General features: G+C 37.9%; 1 protein-coding gene across 1 annotated transcript in view; it reads left to right on the top strand.

Annotated features, from left to right (window-relative positions):
* The first annotated feature begins 181 nt into the window (after positions 1–181).
* Positions 182–18,718, top strand: part of LOC139454240 (E3 ubiquitin-protein ligase Su(dx)-like) — a 37,584-nt gene continuing 19,047 nt past the window's right edge. The window contains exons 1-11 of the mRNA XM_071235846.1: positions 182–267; positions 5,631–5,710; positions 7,101–7,248; positions 9,216–9,340; positions 9,573–9,695; positions 10,000–10,248; positions 10,710–10,884; positions 11,908–12,003; positions 12,274–12,497; positions 12,874–12,958; positions 13,156–13,284. Of these exons, the coding sequence (XP_071091947.1) occupies positions 5,644–5,710; positions 7,101–7,248; positions 9,216–9,340; positions 9,573–9,695; positions 10,000–10,248; positions 10,710–10,884; positions 11,908–12,003; positions 12,274–12,497; positions 12,874–12,958; positions 13,156–13,284 (1,421 nt within the window). The 5' untranslated portion in view covers positions 182–267; positions 5,631–5,643. The remainder of the gene's footprint in view (positions 268–5,630; positions 5,711–7,100; positions 7,249–9,215; positions 9,341–9,572; positions 9,696–9,999; positions 10,249–10,709; positions 10,885–11,907; positions 12,004–12,273; positions 12,498–12,873; positions 12,959–13,155; positions 13,285–18,718) is intronic.

The raw sequence follows: 18,718 nt of genomic DNA on the forward strand, positions 1-18,718 counted from the left end.
CGTGATTTGATTTGACAGATTTTCTTGTGTCTTGTTTAAATTTGAATTCGTGTCCCATATCAACACCAAACTCACAATTGATATATCTGCAAATGTATTCTTTTTCTTATTTCTGTTTTTTTCTTAAAATCTTGAAAAATCTCGTTACTTCGGGATAAGGTGCTTGTGACGTAAGTGGTCACATGATCAGTGATGGTGGTCAACAGGAGTATTATTGAGAAAGTGTACGACGAGAAATTTTACCGTAATATTCCGTGTGTTTAAGAGGTATGTCAATTTAGATACGGTATAGATCTAGTCTAAGTATTCAAGAACATGAATACATATATGGCGATAAGAGATGTTGAAATAAATTCATACTGATCGTCAATTTTGTGCGAAATATTTTCGTGCAATCTCTGTCTTCCTAGTAGCTCCTATCACTCACGCACATTTGACAGGTATATTACAGACACTTCATCAGTGTATGTGTAGTTATTTATTTAAACATCAGTTCTGTTGAAGTGAGTTGCTTCATCATAAGACAGAACACAATATTTTTTATTAATTAGGTTTGTTTACATAACCATCCATATACAAAACATTCTGTGAAGGTCAGGGATGAAATTGCAAAATATGGATAACCGATCTTGTGATTCTGACTTTGTTTACATACAGATGGATATGTCCCTACACTTTTGCTATTATGATTTTATGTTTGAAAATGTAGTCCACTGCCTTCTTTTCATTATAGATTACCACATGTCACTCTAATTTTGGTATTATGTGGTCCTGGTTTCATTGGTTGAATTGGGTTGTTTTTTTCTTGTTAATGAATTCTTGCTAGCTAAAGATGGTGTTTTTTGTTACACTATTCTGTGCTGTGACATGAACCTCAGTTATTTTGTGGTTGAGTTTATTTTATGATTTACATATGTAAAGGTTAATGTTTTGGTTTAGTTTGTTTTACACTTAACATGTTTTGAAACATTTTTCACATGTCATTGTGTAAGAAACAGAGTAGATGTTGTGTTTGATGTTCTCTTTCTTTCAGTAATAATCCTCATCTTTTTCATTAATTATTGATATTTAATGTAGCCTGTTTGAAGAGAATATCAGGCCAATTTACAACTGTCCCTACATCATGTACACACGCACACACACATACACAATACAAGCAGTTAATCTTTAATTTTAGTTAGTTATGCATATGTGATGTCTCATCATGATTGTATTTATGGATTTGTGACATATTTTTGCGTAAAGTTGTCAGTGCCAAAAACGTTAGTGTGCACTAGACCAAACATGGAGCTTAATTTTCATAAATTTTCCAGATTTCAATTAGAATCCAAAAGACTATAATCAGTAAGATTACTGTTTGGCAAGCTTATTAATCTTGGTAAAAGATCCAAATATATTTCACAAGATCCAGACTTTGGAAGTTGTGGCTAATGATCCAGATTGGAAGCACCTGCCAGCAACAAATGAAAAGAATGGCTATCATGGCTATTTATAACATGTACATGAGGGCGTTCATTTGATTAATGTATGTTGATAAAATGATTAATTCAGCTCCTTCAAAAGATATATATTGCATTTATCTTTTTAATTTTTGTATTGTTCACATGATTTTTCCTTGTGTTCATCGTATTAGTAACATTTTGTTTGTGAAAGGCCACAAAAGCCTTTGTTTTGGACAACCTACTTCCCCGAGCAATATATCCAAGATTGACTAAATTGTTTTGATAGCTTTTTTTTCAAAACACTTGCCAAAGTAGCATGTCTATCTGTCAATTTTAGTATTCATTCAATGATTTAGATGGTAAAAAAGCAACCAAAACACCTTCCTATGGTCAACCTACTTCATATAAACTAGGTCATGTTGCCCAAACAGAGATACTTTCAATGCTGACCCCAATTAACACCAGGTGCTCTCCAGATTATCGTTCTGTATTATAGGGGCCTGAAAATAATCAAGACTGGACCAGGAAAACTACTTCAATACTGCTAGTGTATGGTAATCTGCATCAGCAATGGTCCATGTTGTTGTGGAACATATACTCAGTGACATAATCATCTCCGTATGACTGCCCCAATTAACATGTTACTAGAATATGAGCACCTGCCTCCCTGTCTTATCCTGTCAGAAGAATGCATTTGACATTATTGTTGATTGTCAACAAGAAAAATGTGTGACGGTCAGTGTTCGAAATAAGCACCTGTTCGTATGGCAGGTAGATCTATTGTCAGGCCTGCAGTTTCAAATTTTTATGGGTCCTTATGGCCTGTGGTAAATTTATTTATCACAATATGCTGCTGGTTTTTATGAGGGCCTGAAAAAGTTTAGTCATGACATGCAGCTTCTTAAGTCTGAGGGCCTTGCAGGCCTGGCATATTTTTTTTATTGTCTAACACTGATTATGTTAGAGTAACTGTAAGTTCAACATTATTTCACTCTGAACAATATCCTTACGAAGGTCCACATCATTGTATCCCAATTAGCACCACTTTGGTTTGTTTAACACCCAGGATATTAACAGCATTGATTACGGTAATATATCATTAAGTCGCATGCTTGTTATGAATATTGTGTTGTGGATATGTTCTGAACATCATGCACATGATTAAGTTGAATTCTAGCAGCAATTTCATAAAATGGCCAATACAATAGTCAAGCACTGCATATTGATCTGTGCTGATGTACATGTAAATGATACCTATTGTGTCACATTTTAGCTCACGTGACCGAAGGTGATGTTGTGGGAATTTGTCAGTCATGGTGCCTATATTGAAAATGTTGTTTTTGCTCATTACTCAGCTCATTATATATGCAGAATAACATATACCGTATTCGACGTAATAAGTGCCCCGCCCTAATAAGCAACCACGGCAATATTTGTTAATATATTTGCAAGTGAACAATATCAATTAGCACCCTTCCAATTGATCAATGTACACAAGACTTATTTATTCGTGTATAATACACACTAGTGTGTATGCACCCTTAATTACTGGGAATTAAATTCTGGAAAAATATATCTTGTGTATAATACGTACAGACTTTTCTTTTGTATCATTTCAGGCTGTCAGCATAAACTACGAAACTCTTTCACCAAAATTATATTCTAATAAGAGCCCCCTCTTTCTAATTTTGAGAGCACCCTGGGCGCTTATTACATCGTATATGGTAGTACATTTTGTGAATATTTTGAATGATTGTTTTATCAATATGTGACCTTGATCTGAACCATGTAAAAATACAGTTTTCCTTGTATCCACTGGAAATACAAGGCCTATGGAGTCTAAACTTTGTATGAATTTTCCCAGCTGTGGTGTCTAAAAAGGTATCACAGAAATCTGATCCAATATTAAGGGGCTAGTACGTCAACTGTTTTGAAACATTGTTTGGAAACAACACTTGATAACCCCAGAGCTTATCCCGCAGAGAGGTGTCTGTGGGCGTGGTCTTATCACATGACCAGACTTTTCTCTTGTTTGTTAACAAGCCTTTCGGTGCACTTACATATAGGGATATACAACAAATTTTCTCCAAAACTATTTAAGTCAGTGAAATGAAATTTTACACACTAATGTTACTGGTCATGATCTCAAATGAGTTCGGAAATTGGCATCGTAAATTCATTTTTTTACACAGTTATTGCCCTTTTTCTGTGCCTTTCAACTTAGTACATACTGCATGAAAACTGAAGTTACATGAATGAAAGTTCTTATTTGCTATCTACTGAACTGGATTGACCTCTGCGGTCTGTCATAACACTAATGTTAAAAGATTAAAAGTTTTGAAGGCCTTAGATTTAAATACAAAAGAAGCAAATCTCAGCATTTTCAAGGACCTCAGGTCCCCCTTCATTTCAAACACTGAATAGATATGAACATGTTCACAGAAATCAGAACCTCCATTACTTTTAAATTTTCAGGAATATGTTTGCCTGTCAGCATGTTCAGTTGACATGAATGTTATATGTTAATTTCTAATGCTTAATATGTTAGCATTACAAATGCCATGACTGTTTTAATGCAACAGACAAAGCCTACAATGTTCTGATTTTTCATGACAATCACAACACCTTGTTACCATGGGTACATCACAACTCCTGAGAATCATGATGAGTGCGGCAGTGTTTTCAATGATATGTCACTGCACACTGTACACATGCTGAAACACCAAAGGTATTCAAGTACAGACCAACAGTGGCAATGTTTGTCAAATGACTGAGAAATGTTTACAGAATCAATTTTCTTCTATCAATTATTTTCTTGTGAAATAGGGTGGTAGATGTAATAAATGTCATCTATTTCATTTCCTGTTTCAAACAGATTCAGATGGTGGACTACCAATTTAATTACCCTCAGTATTTTCAAGGCCGATCACTAACTGGGTTAATAGATGAAAATATTATTATTATTATTATTATTATTATTATTATTATTAAACACCTAAACTTGGTTGAACAGTTCCATGACACATGAATAATGAAGCAATAGTTATCTTCAGAAGAAAGCAGTAAGATGAGCAGTAAGTCCTGACACAGGTCACTGTCACATGATCACATGTCATGTTCAGCTGAAGTGATTACATCTTGATAACAGTGTAAACACGTAGTAACTAGTGAATGACAAATGCTGAAGATTGTAGTCATTATCACAACACAAGTATTGACCAATTGAGTCAAAATCTTTTGTGCTTACTGACCAGAATTAGTTGTTTTGTATTGTTAATTTGTATTGTTTCTGTAGATTTTTTGTGAATGAATAGGCTACAAGTAGCTGTAGAAGTGTTGGCTACTGGCTAACAGGAGTAATGTAGCAGGCTGTTCACTAGTAGGCTCTACCATGTCTCATGTTATTGGCCTTGTGAAGACCTGGTCCTCAGCAACCCATGCTTGTCACAAGAGGCGACTATGCTTTTCGTAAAAGGCGACTAACAGGATCGGGTTGTCAGACTTACTGACTTGGTTGATGCATGCCATCATATCCCAATTGCATGGATCGATGCTCATGACATCAATCACTGGATTGTCTGGTTCAGACTCAATTATTTACAGACCGCCATCATAATGCTGGAATATTGCCGAGTGCGTCATTAAACAACAAACAAACATACAAACATGTGACTTGATTTGATGACTGTTCAGGTTGTTTCCTTTGATTTGAGGAAACAGGCCTTTACTTCGACAAACAAAGTGGGGGTTTGGGGGACCAATAAATAATTCAAAGGGTCCTTGCAGGCAATATGAGGGGCCTGTAAAGTAATGAAATGGTATAGTGTACTGTACATTTTGATAATTACTTTAGAGCCTGGAATGAATCAATGATCATGTGGACAGTGGTTATGGATGAAATAACAGACACTCGTAACTGCTCTTGATGTGCTGTTGTTACAATGAATATTATTGAGAGTCCTTCGGGACATATATTTTTTTCTGTCCATTCTCTACATTTGTGCATACTGGACACATTTTTGTGTGTCTCTTATGAAACCCTGAGGAAAATGGAGTATATTGAATCACAGCAATCTTCCCAATAATTGCTAGTCTCCCACTGTGTGTATGTTTTACAATAACAAGTTTATCATGTTTAGAGTGTAATTTCCAGCGTAATGTCAGAGTGTCATTATCTCTGTTGTGTAGCTATGCACTTTTGATGATGGGAGAAGCGGCCGGTGCTGCAGCCTCAAGTACACCCCAGTTGTCCCAGCTTCAGGTTACCAGTAAGTCTTGCTCTCAATCAGCATTCCTCGTATCATTCTTCTATAATATGTTCTTTCTTGAGTTTCTTTGTTTAACACGTGAGACATTTGCCATGAGTATGTCCTGATTTTGACATGCAGTGTTTGTCAGCACTGTGACTCAATAGAGGGTTGTTAATCATTGTGCATGATCTCCTCAACACACCCATGTCACTTGTCTAGTTGCTGCCTGCTTTTCTGTTGGGGTGATCACAGTTAAACAAGCCAACAAGATTTACTTGTTGTCAGAATGAATTTTGTTTTAAAGTGTGTTTGGGGCGAGGTCCTTCATTTCCAGAAAGTACCAACTGATCAGAAGCAGTCACTTTTTGTCAGGGTGCCATTTTGTTTATTTATTTTCCAACTAGTGCAGGCTGCAGTTTACAACTGACTTGCATAACAGATAAACTAGTAGCACCACATACTTCTTTTTTTATTATTCTTTTTACTCCTGTCAATTGATATATCATGTTATAATTAAAGGGTGTATTTCATTACTTAACATTGCTTAAGATTACATTGCATTGCTAAAGAAAACAAAGGATATACAGTGTGGACACAAGCAGTAATAATAAGTCTTAATGGTCACCACGTTTAAGATACTTCTTGAAACCCAATGAGTTACAGCTAAGTAGGTCACATAGATTAGACTATTTTGCCCAGAATTTTTCAATCAGATAAATGTTGTTTTCAAAATTTGGATGAAAGAGTTTAGTTTTTCCTGCTTAATACTAGAAGTATGGATATCTTTTACTTGAAATAATAACATGATAAATTAATTTTGAGTTTTTGTCATTGATGGCCAGTAGTATCTGGTTTTTATCAAATTTATTTTCAAAAGGAAAACTCTTATTAAGATAGTTCTCTAGTTGTGTCCAAAATGGTTTAATTAGTGGCATTCTATATAACCAAACATCAAGGATTCTGGTTTCTTCTCACAAAAGGAGCTAATGTTAACATCAACAATATTCATCGTAAACAATTCTGTTTTTGTATTAACAATTCTATATACAAATCTATATTGGAAGTCTTAACAGCTTAATGCCTTTTGTACATCTTCTGTATTGTAAAAATACTTCTTCCCAAGAAATGTCAATCTTGATAATTTGGTACCATTTGTTACATACTCCCAAATATGTGAAAGAGTTTTGAGCCTTTTTTCAGTAAACATTTTGAAGGAAACAAAATAGCAATAAGATGCTGCATTCTTGTACATTTGTATATGTTGTAGAAGTCTTAATTATTTTGTTCAGAATACAAACATTTTGCATTAAAATCAAATTATAAATTTCATTTTCTTTTTGACATGTTTGAGGTGAAGTCATTTTCTGTTTTCTCTGCATGTTTCAACAATGAGGTGGATGTATTTCAGTTGTTTCTGCCAAGCTAAATGGTAGTGGGGGTGTATTTTCATCCAAGCCAGACCCTTACCTAGAGCTCAGTGTTGACGGGCAGCCACCGAAGAAAACTGATGTCTCCAAGAAAACTACAACTCCAAAGTGGGATGAACATTTCACTGTGTAAGTTGGCCATTGGGATTAGTTTTCGTGATGTAAATGTCTTTTTATGAGCATTCTTCAGGTAGTAGTAGTAGTAGTAGTAGTTAGGGATTGAGGTCACATGACCATGATGACAATGTTGACAGCATGTAAAAGGGATGTTGTGATTGAAGTGTTTAGAATTGTGATATGTATTATAGAGCAGACTGTGTATTTCCCTAGCCTGTAAGATCTCAGCACCATGATAATGGAAAAAATTCCTTTGATGTATTGTATGAGGTCATGTTATATCATAGGAACTGAACTATGTGTACAGGGTAATTCTTAATAAGTGTGTTAGGTGGTAATTCATTGTGCAGAAAGATCTCGCTGCTATATGGATGAAATAATGTTGATGCGAAGTTAAATTCTCTCACTCACTCACTCACTCACTCACTCACTCACTCACTCACTCACTCACAATGATACATGTACATGTCAAACTTACAAGTAGAGTTCATGTGTATGAAATGCTACTTTCCACCCATAAATAACAACCTGTAAAGACATACAGGTACACCATCTGTAAAGACATACGGGTACACCATCTGTAAAGAAAGGTAAAGACATACAGGTACACAATCTGTAAAGACATACAGGTACACCATCTGTCAAGATATACAGGTACACCATCTGTAAAGACATACAGGTACACAATCTGTAAAGACATACAGGTACACCATCTGTAAAGACATACAGGTACACCATCTGTAAAGACATACGGGTACACCATCTGTAAAGACATACAGGTACACAATCTGTAAAGACATACAGGTACACCATCTGTAAAGACATACAGGTACACAATCTGTAAAGACATACAGGTACACATCTGTAAAGACATACAGGTACACAATCTGTAAAGACATACGGGTGTTATGGTTTATAGTACATATTTTGTGCAGCTAATCTGCTATCAGCTTATCGGCTATATTATGTAAAAACGTTTCTAGTTAATATTTTATCATAAGTTCAGATTGATAAACAAGTCATACATACTCTTCATAGTTACGGGGGGGCGCGGGTGGCCCAGTTGTCTAAGGCGCCGCAATTCGCTGTGCGGAGTTGCGTCCCTTGATTGCTTCCTGTTGTTTAAAAAGCAACACGGTACACAAGGAAATGAGCACTGATAATAAAGGGGCCGATTGGTATTGTTAATGTTGTTTACACAAACACTTTTAAGTTGTGGGTGCATAGCGATCGTGTTGGGAGTAGGGGCTTAATTTCTTAGTTTAATAAACTGGAGAAGCCTGTGAGTAAGTGATGGTCATTCAATGTGTTCATAGTTTATTTAATTCAGTTGGATTAACATACAATAGTGGTATAAAGGGGGGTTATAAAGGTTGGTATATTTTTACTGACTGACATTCTCATCATGAGAAATGAAAACGCCATGCTTACGATGCTGCATTCAAACTGCGAGTCTTCGCTCTAGCTGATATATTTTCTCACCGGTTCATAATTCTATATACACCGATTCACAAAATGGCGCCTCGTTGTTGATGGCAACATATAACGATCATTATGAGATTAAAAAAAGACAAGAGAAACAGCTTCCCACATTATGAGAATGGATGACTGGTTTGTTAAATCTTTGTTAGAAATAATAATGACTTTTTCAATATAATAACATTGTTTTTCATCTTATATTATTGAATATCTGCGAGTACCAGCACATGTCTTGCAGTCCGACTTTGCAGTGTCTTTTTGCCTTTCGCTTCCTGGTTCGGCTTATCTACGGGTCATATCATTTTCTATCGTATTTCAAAAGTCAAGTTAATTCCTCGGCTTATCTACGGGGCCGGCTTATCTGCAGTCATATACGGTAGAGCTTTAGGAAGCTGGGTATGTTTGTTCAGTACTGTAACAAGTAGCCCCAAATGTCTACGGGTAACTTCAGTTTCCTTGTCAGTCTGAGCGTACATCAAGAAGAATGGTTTGTATTGCAGGCTTGTGACTCCATACTCGAAGCTAGACTTCAGGGTGCTGAGCCAAAACAGCATACGTACAGACACTCTACTTGGCCAGACAGTAGTTGACCTCCACGCCTTACTGGAGGAAAACCACGGAAAATGTGAGTAGAGGCACTAATTAGAACATTTCCTAGACTATAGCATTTTCAAGCTGTTTTAAGGAATAGTTCAACTAATTTTTAAAGAGAGTTATCTAAAGGCCTCAGTGACTCTCAACCTCAATGTTGAATATAAACCATAATTAATAAATGGAGTTTTGGGGCATTTAAAAGGAGTGGAATAAGGAGATGCCCAACTTGACGCATGCTTCAATGATTTATTTTCTATTTTCAGTCAATGAATTGCGGAAAGTCTTTGAACTGAAGTTAGAGGGGAAGGGGAAAGTGGGCGACTCGACTGTTGTGTTTAATGGTATGGAAGTGAACATGAAGAACTTTCCCAAGAAGACCGCTGCAGGTGGGTAGTGTAATCACAGATATATGTGCCATGTAATGTACCGGGGTCATTGTAAGATTCTGTTGATATGTTAAAGTTTACTCCTTATGATAATGATATTGTGATGGAATAGATCCCAAGTACCCCATGCATGTCATAAGAACCGACTGGTTACCTTGTTGTTTGAGTATCATTGTTCACCTGATTGCTGCTGGATGCAGATTCAATCAAATGCAGGCCGCCATGATATAGCTGTTGTCTATTGTAAGAAAACTTACTCTTCCACTTATAAGAGATTAATATGATTACTTCTGGTTTCTTACAGGATCCAAAGTTCAAAATGGAAGTACATCACGAAGTAACCGCCACAGCAACCCAGAAGGAAGGACACCTAGCCGATTGCCTCGGAGCAACAGTTCCTCCAACCAGTCCAATGTAGCACGTGCTGCCCCTCCTCGCCCTGCTAACCCCCCGGGGGGGAGCTCATCAGCACCAACCACTCCGTCATCAAACGCCACTACTCCTGTTGCCAGTACCCCCCCAGCAGGGGCTGCAAACACGCCGCCAGCTGTCGGTGAGGAATTTAGTTTGCAGGCTTCTTTAAAGGGAACAGATGTATTATGTTGTATTATGTTGAGTTTGTGTTATTTTCTTGACCACTACAGAGATTGTATACTGTCATGTTGATTATTAATCTCTTTCTGTGATTGTTTTATAAATAGTTAACTGGCAGTGGGGTAACCTTTGGTTAAAGCATTCGCCTATCACACCAAAGACCTGGGTCGATTCCCCACATAGGTAAAATGTGTGAAGCCCATTTCTGGTGTCCCCTGCCGTGCTTAAAGTGGCATAAAGCTATACTCACTCACTCACTCATGCATTTTGTATAGTTAATGATGCAAAGACTTCAATGATCATGTAAACGCCAACACAAGCAAGCATCCTCCTAAAATTTCGCACGGTTTTGATAGAAGTCATAGTCAGCATTGCCTACATGTGAAGTGTTGTGTATTTATCAAGATGTATGTTCTGCAGTACCTGGCACACCAACTGCCCATCAGAATGGTGCAGTGGTAGGAGCAGCAGGGACCCCTGGTGGGCCACCGCCGCCACTGCCGCCACCAACTACTGGCACCACTGATGCTCCACCTGGAAACCCATCAGCAGCAGAAACAGCCATGAATGCAAACACTGAGCCTTTACCTCCAGGGTACGGAACACTGCTGTAGACACTGTTGAAGCCTCATGGGACAACCCAAGCCAACCATTCCTCCTTGATCAATAGCTGAGGCAGCAATATATTTCTTCTTCCAAAAATCAAATGTTTTGGATGGTTTATGGCTAAAGAATTGCTCATATGAAACTTCAACTCTCATAGTTTGATCATCCTTGGTTATCCAGTGTATTTTGTCGCCATATTGTGACTCTTGATGCATTCACCACCATAGCTTTGTTTTGAGTCTGATTAGAAGTACATAATGCTGAAAAGCAATCAATAACACTCAAGAATGTCTGAAATCCTTTTTGATGTTAATGAAGAAATTGACATAGGGATGTCGTCTCTAAAACAAAGCTATGGCTGTGCTCCAAGGTGTTGATCATATGAATAGAATGAGGCTATAATACTAGTATTAATACTGAGGATGTAGACTTTGTAAAGATACTGAATGTAGTTGAAAAGATGGTTAAGATCCGGGGTAGAATAGGTTTTCAGCAACCCATGTTTGCCCTAAAAGGCGACTATACTTGTTGTAAGAGGCGACTAACAGGATCAGGTGGTCAGGCCCTCTGACTTGGTTGATGCATGTCATCGTATCCCAGTTGGGTGGATCAATGCTCATGATGTCAATCACTGGATTGTCAGGTCCACACAGACCGCCCACATATAGCTGGAATATTGCTTAGTGTGGCTTTAACCAACAAACAAGCAAGCAAACAAACATAGATGGTGAACATTTGCGAAGGTGTATTTTGCGAACTAAAAGGCAAATTAGTTTCACTGTTACATATATGATTTTGTTTGGTCATTGCCTTATTAGACATGTGAATCCCTGACAATGTTATGAATTGCTGTGCACTTTTCCCCAATATTTTGTTTCTGTTATTGTTTTGCATTGGTTGAAAATATCCAACAGTTGCTTGTATATCTACGTCTATACTTTGTGTATTGTTTGTGTATATTTAGTTGAGGTTTCTGCATTATTAAGTTAATGATCTACTTGTTTGTTTTCAGATGGGAGATGCGTCTTGATCAGCACAACCGCCCATACTATGTTGACCACAACACCCGCACAACAACGTGGGAGCGACCGCAGCCTTTACCACCAGGGTCAGTTATGTTGATGATTTTTCAATAATTAGTCAATCTTTACAAAGGCTTGAAATGTCTTTAATTATTTGGCAACCCTGGCTTTGATTTGAATCTTCCTTGAAAAGCACTGAAAATTCAATGAAATGCCTTGAGAGACTCCTCTGTTGCATAAACCATGAGTTCAGTTGCTTGAGCATTTTCGTTCATCAGATGGTTTTCTTCATGCTTGAAACTTGGCTTCATACAAATTGATTATGAGCTGTCTGAAGAATTGTTTTATGTTTGCAGCTGGGAGAGGCGAGTTGACAACAGAGGCAGGGCGTACTATGTCGATCATAACTCTCGGACAACATCATGGCAACGTCCAAACACTGACATGGTACAGAACTGGCAGAACTGGCAGGAATGGAGGAACAATCGTACATTTGAGCAACTCCAGCGCCGCTTCCTGTTCCCCCAGTTCACCCAGCAGGACACCAGTGACCCCCTCGGACCTCTGCCAGAAGGATGGGGTAAGCAGTCCACCAATGTTACCTGTTCCTGTAAGATGTAGATCTGGCCTGGTCTTACGAGCATCGCAGGCCAATATTTGATGTCATTGTATTTGGCAAAGTGTGATAGAGGATGATTAAGTACCTCCTAACTAAATACCAAAAATTGAAGGGTGAGTTTTTAAGCTTGTTACTTTTAATACAAGCAGTAAGAAATACCATTCCTGCAAAGGACAGGATAAGGATGCATAAACTACTTTGCAACATGATGTATTGGATGTGTGGTTTGTGATACGGAGATGACTTTTTGGGAAAGGAGGTTTAAATATACAACAAATACAAGTAGTTTCTGCCCTGGAGAAAGTAGGATGATTATACTTTACCATTTTTTCTGCAGAGAAACGGGTTGATGCAAATGGGCGTGTTTACTTTGTTAATCACAAGAACAGGACGACACAGTGGGAGGATCCTAGAACACAGGGGTATGTATTCTACACACAACATTCTGTGGCTTCTAATATTATCTGAATCATCATTAAGTGTAGTTTAAGCCTAATTGGTTTTGATTACAACCTTAGAGATGTCTTGAAATCAGATTCTCATTGTGAAGCGAAGTCATACTAATCTAGCAATATGATTTCTGTGTGAGAGTTTTAACGTTTTTTACATATATTTGTAGCATAGTGCAAGAGGATCCCCTGCCGGAGGGCTGGGAGATGCGCTACACTGGTGAGGGTGTACGTTATTTCGTTGACCACAATACCAGAACAACTACATTCCAGGACCCGAGGGGAGGGCCGTCCAAGGGGTGAGTTCAACCATCAGATCATCATATTTCCTAATTCTGCAGTATGAGCATATATCATGATACCTTGGTCACAGTTTGTTCTACTGAATGTCAAATGCAGGCACATGTCCTGGAAGTTGGGGCATCAAAGACATGAATTATTCCTTTCTGGTTTTGAAGTGGGACTAACTGTGGGAAGACTAACTGTCCCAGCAAATTGTATTTATGCCATTTAAGTCTAACTTTGCTTGTTTTCTGAGTATAAAGGGTTGAAATCAGTAATTATGGGGGTAACAATCTGTTCAATATACTACAGAACAGAAAAAGGCAAGTGGATTAAAAAAGCTTTCACTATGAAAATGAGGGTGGTGTTGAAAAACTTGGGTTTCCTTTGGTTAAAAGGTACTTTTTGGAGAAAAAAAATAATTTAAATATTATGTGCAGAAAAATTACACCGTACCCCTCCAGCGAATTCCAGTAAACGAATGGGTGATGAGAAACTTGGTCAGTACAACTTTGAAATTTGAAATAAAAAATCACCAGACATATTGATTTACCGTTTAAATTGTATTTTTTGTTCTGCTAGGCATTTTTTTACATACATCCAGGGATTAACATTACCTTGTGTATTTTCTCATAAACTAAGCCGGAAACAGCAATCAGCTGAACACAAGTTTTCTTGGAATCTACCGGTGATTCGGTCAAGACAACCGAATGATATAACTTTACAGGATTTTAATGCAAGGATCGGCTTAAATTGTATATGAAACTATTTTTTATCAGGAATAATATATAGAGGTTATCACGCGAGTGTGTTTGGGGATGGTAAATATCCTGCATTAGGAATAAAAGTTGTATTTAGCGAGCCTAAGCGAAGCAGCTGATCACTATTGCCGGTTATTATCCCTCACCCAAAAAAGTTGGGATACAGAAACAGGCTCCGTCCGTCCGTTCGTCAAGTTTCGTTTCCGGAGCATAACTCAGAAACCGTTCAATATCATGTCTTGAAACTTTGCAGGTCTGTCAAATATATGCTGAACTGGTGCCTTTGCTATTCAGAAATTTTAGAAATTTTATTTTTTTTACGTTTCCATGGCAACAAGATGGACTTGGGTTCTTTGAGGGTAGGGTTCGTTTCCGAACTGTTAACTGTTCAATATTTTTTCATCAAACTTTGAAGGTCTGTCAGGCACATGCTGAACTGGTTCCTTTTGCTATTTAGAAATTTTAGAAATTTCAATTTTTTACATTTCCATGACAACAAGATGGACTTCACACACGATTTTGCCGAAATTAAAGCAATATTAAAAGGAATTTTTAATAAAATATGTGAAATAAGTTACAAACATAAGTTCAGATATACATAGAACACTTTTTATAGCCAGACTGTGTAATTTACATGCTTAATTGGCGTACTTCAGTATGGATTTGTTGACATGGTATTTCCGGTGTTACGTGCTCACTGTAGTGTCTTTCCGTTAGGGAAAAAACCATCAAAACTCATTATTGCGTGTATGATGCGCAGCCCCTTCGACACAGCTCTATACTCAAGAAAATATGGTACTCTGCAGTCTGGATCTCTGTCAATCATGTACACCTTGGGGTCCCAAATTTTCTATACTGAATAAAAAAAGTTAAGGCTATATTTTATGAAATTGTGTGCTCAGTCTTCACTACAAAAATATATCCTCCAAAATATTCATGTTCCTGAACAATTTTTTCAGTTTCTTTTAATTTATCACCAAGAAAAATTTGTCTGATCCGGATTTGTTCACTCCTGATTCCAGACTGAAATTATCAAGTGATTTATAGGACAAAGGATCAACATATGATGTAAATTACCCTTTCTATTCTGGATTAACTGTTTAGTTTCAAACATGTATTTCTTTCAACCATAGCTTTATTCTGACAATTCAGCATGAATAATCAACACTCCACAACAAGCATTGCTAAGCACTGTGTTTCCATTGCGTTTACAGCACACAATAAAGACACTGTTCTGAAATAATTCTTAAGTTTTGACATGCATGAACTAGATTGAATGGTTTACAAGGTCTAAAAAAGATTTGTGAATGATACTTCTGTTAGATAATTTGTAAACTGCATAGTTCTGGGGAACTGACCCTTGTATAAGTAAATAGATAGTGTCTGACTCAGCTATGACAGTGTTGTCTGTACGTGATCAGTAGTAGCAATTTATAGTCAGGTTGACCTCATTTTGAGCAGCAGTTTATGCAATACTTCCTGGTATGAGTGCACTCTTGTTATTTGATCGTTTACATATAATGTGATAAGGATCTTTGTACCTATGTCGTCAAGCTTAGCTGATAGGGAGGGATTCCATATTCTTTGCCTTTAAAGATTGTATTTTTGTATGCTGTTACAGTAATTGTGTGAGTCCTTATTGATACATGTTTACACGTCGTTGCCATGGCAGTGTTCATTGGCATGATGTTTGATATGCATTCCATAAGTGGGAACAGTTGCTGACATGATTTAGCATACACATTTGATATTAGATTACATGGGGAGGATAACAGTTATCTTCTGTAGTGTTTAGACTTGGAGTTTTGACACACCGTATTAAGCACCCTGATCCAATAAACTCCCTGGTCAACTTCCAGAACAATCAAAAAGTAATATAAGTGTCCCCACTCCCTCTCTTTTGTCATCTGTCTAAGCGCCCAGCACATATTACGTTGATTATTGTAGTATCACTGTCCAAATTGCATAGGTCCTTGATCATGTTGACATTGTTGTTTAATATTTTAACATATAATTAAAATTGTCCCACAATTTCTACTTTCATTTGATACAGTTTACTATCCACGAGGAATAATGGAGAAGCTTGGTCACATGATATTCGGATTTGATATGGACTGAAGTATATTTCCACAAGTATTAGAAGAATGAATATATACTGAAACCAGTATCAATGCAAATAGCTAATAGTATGCATCCTGCTTTATCCTTGTTAAATATTTGAGTTGAATGAATTATAACGTGAACTATAAACAAATGTGTCAGACCAAAAATATACAAGGTATTTGATGTTTATTCGATGTTGGACCTTGTAAAAGGTATTTGAGTTGGTGGTAAAGTAAACACCATTGATCCTATGAGTAAAAGTATTTGTTTACAATTCTGGAATGAATTATCGTTTACTTAGTGTTGCAATCATGCCAGGATGGTATTTGAGTTTAGAAGGGCACAAATATATATTTTTTCGTAAAATAGTGTTACTGAGATCTTTTATGTGTATTATTTTGCTTATAAATTATAAAAAAAAAATGTTTTGTGCTGTCCTTGTTTTAAAGTTGTAATTTCTAATATACCTTGATATTGGGTTGAGAAATTAACATCTATGGTTTATGAAGCATGCGAAGTGAGCAGGTTACAGCTTTGATTTGCAGACAAATTTCTGTATAAGAAAGCTGTTCAGGTATTTTGTTTAAGACAACACTGTTACATTATCCAATTAGAACAACTTCTTTGTATTGTGTACTGTGTCTCATAAGAGAATATTGGTTTAAAAATGCCACAGCTTTTCTCTCTCTCTCTCTCTCTCTCTCTCTCCCCCCCCCCCCCCCCCCCCCCCCCCCACACACACACACACACATTGACCATGTCCTCATGTCCTCTACATTGACCATGTCTCTTCCCCCCCCTACACACACTGAATCTTGAATCTACCATGAGCCCCCCCACTTTTCCCATCTCCCCCCACATTGACCATGTCCCCATCTTCCCCCACATTGACCATGTCTCTCCAGATTGACCATGTCACTCCCCCACTCCCCCACTATTGTGAGCCTCTGTCAAAGGAGAAAATTGACAAGCTCTACAAGGCATGTATCAACAATCCTGATTACAAAGATTACCAGAGCATCAAGTAAAAACAAGTGATTAAGCCATTGGTGGCCATATTAATCACATGGGTTACAAGCGCGTGTCGCACGAGGGCGCCGTCTCACCTTATGAGGAGAAGAGAACCTGTTGCTCATCCCACTCTCCCAAAAGTTGAGGAGCAGATGCATTTTACCGGTCAAAAAGAAAGTTCCTCTAACTTGCATCCGGCAACGTATGGTACGGTCGATCATCGAGTTTGGCCAGAAACTAACGATCTTCACCCTCTGCCGCGTTCCCCCTTTTAACTTAATTGAGTTCGGAATTCAATGTCTGTAATGATATATAAAGCGTAAAAGCGCGAGTGTCGCGCGAGGGCGCCGTCTCACCTTATGAGGAGAAGAGACCCCGTCGCTCATCCCACTCTCCCAATAATGTTGAGGAGCAGATGCATTTTACCGGTCAAACAGAAAGCCTCTAACTTGCATCCGGCAACGTCCTCGTACGGTCGATCATCGAGTTTGGACAGAAACTAACGATTTTCACCCTCTGCCGCGTTCCCCCTTTAACATAAATGAGTTCACGGAAAGAATAACAAATTCAATGTCTGTTATAATTGACACACGCATGCAATCTATGACCCATGCTTGGCCATACAGGGGTCGATCAGATTGATAAAAGCGCAAGCAATCAATGTCTCAGAAAATCTCATATCCAAAAGAATCTGTCGCACAACCCGGGCTTGGCCAACAGGGGTCGATCACGAGATTCAAGAGACCTAAGGATCTCCCAATAAAATTGAGGAGCAGATGTACCTCACAGGATTTTAACTAAAGGGATTCGGAGAAATTAACCAACTCAATTTTGTAATAATTGATAAAAGCGCACGCAATCAATGGCTCAGGAATCATATCTAAAAGAATTGATTGCACAAACCCGGCATGACCAAACGGGGATTGATAAGCACGAGATTAAGTGAGATCTAAGGCTGAATATGGCAGTACTTCCTCATACAGCAGACAATGCAAGCCTACGCTGTATCTGATTATTATGAGGACACAGGAGAACATAAAAGAGATAGATTACCTCCCTACCACGCACACCATAGGGCAGATCGTGAATCACGGACATTGCATCGCAGTATGCTCAGAAATACACACCATTCACCCTCTAGCCATAAGATAGACGAACTGTCAAAGCTCGTGCTAATCAGGATAGAATTCCTAAGCATGCGCCATCTCATACTGCCACACAGTCCAGTTACACGGGCGGAGAAAGCGAGGGAGATGTTACGTCACTATCACACATTGATAGAACATGTGATTCCCGCACGGCCAGACAACCGGGATTACGCTACCCTGAGCCATATGACCCAGTCTCAGCACAGCCCGAGTAGGGGGTGCGGATATATTGCTAATACTGGTTTTTATACAGTGGGGATTCTACTACGGAGGTTAATTATAGACCAAATAATTATGCCATTAAGATATCATTGCAGAACTCTATAAATTACCCTTCCCTGTTCGTCATATATTGATGACATCATCAAGAATCGAATATTCATTAAATGCTACATTCGGCACTTAATGCTAGACTGGCTATGCCTGCC

This window comes from Haliotis cracherodii, unplaced genomic scaffold (genome assembly GCF_022045235.1).
Source record: "Haliotis cracherodii isolate W230 unplaced genomic scaffold, xgHalCrac1.p SCAF_10, whole genome shotgun sequence".
Taxonomy (NCBI): Eukaryota; Metazoa; Mollusca; class Gastropoda; order Lepetellida; family Haliotidae; genus Haliotis; species Haliotis cracherodii.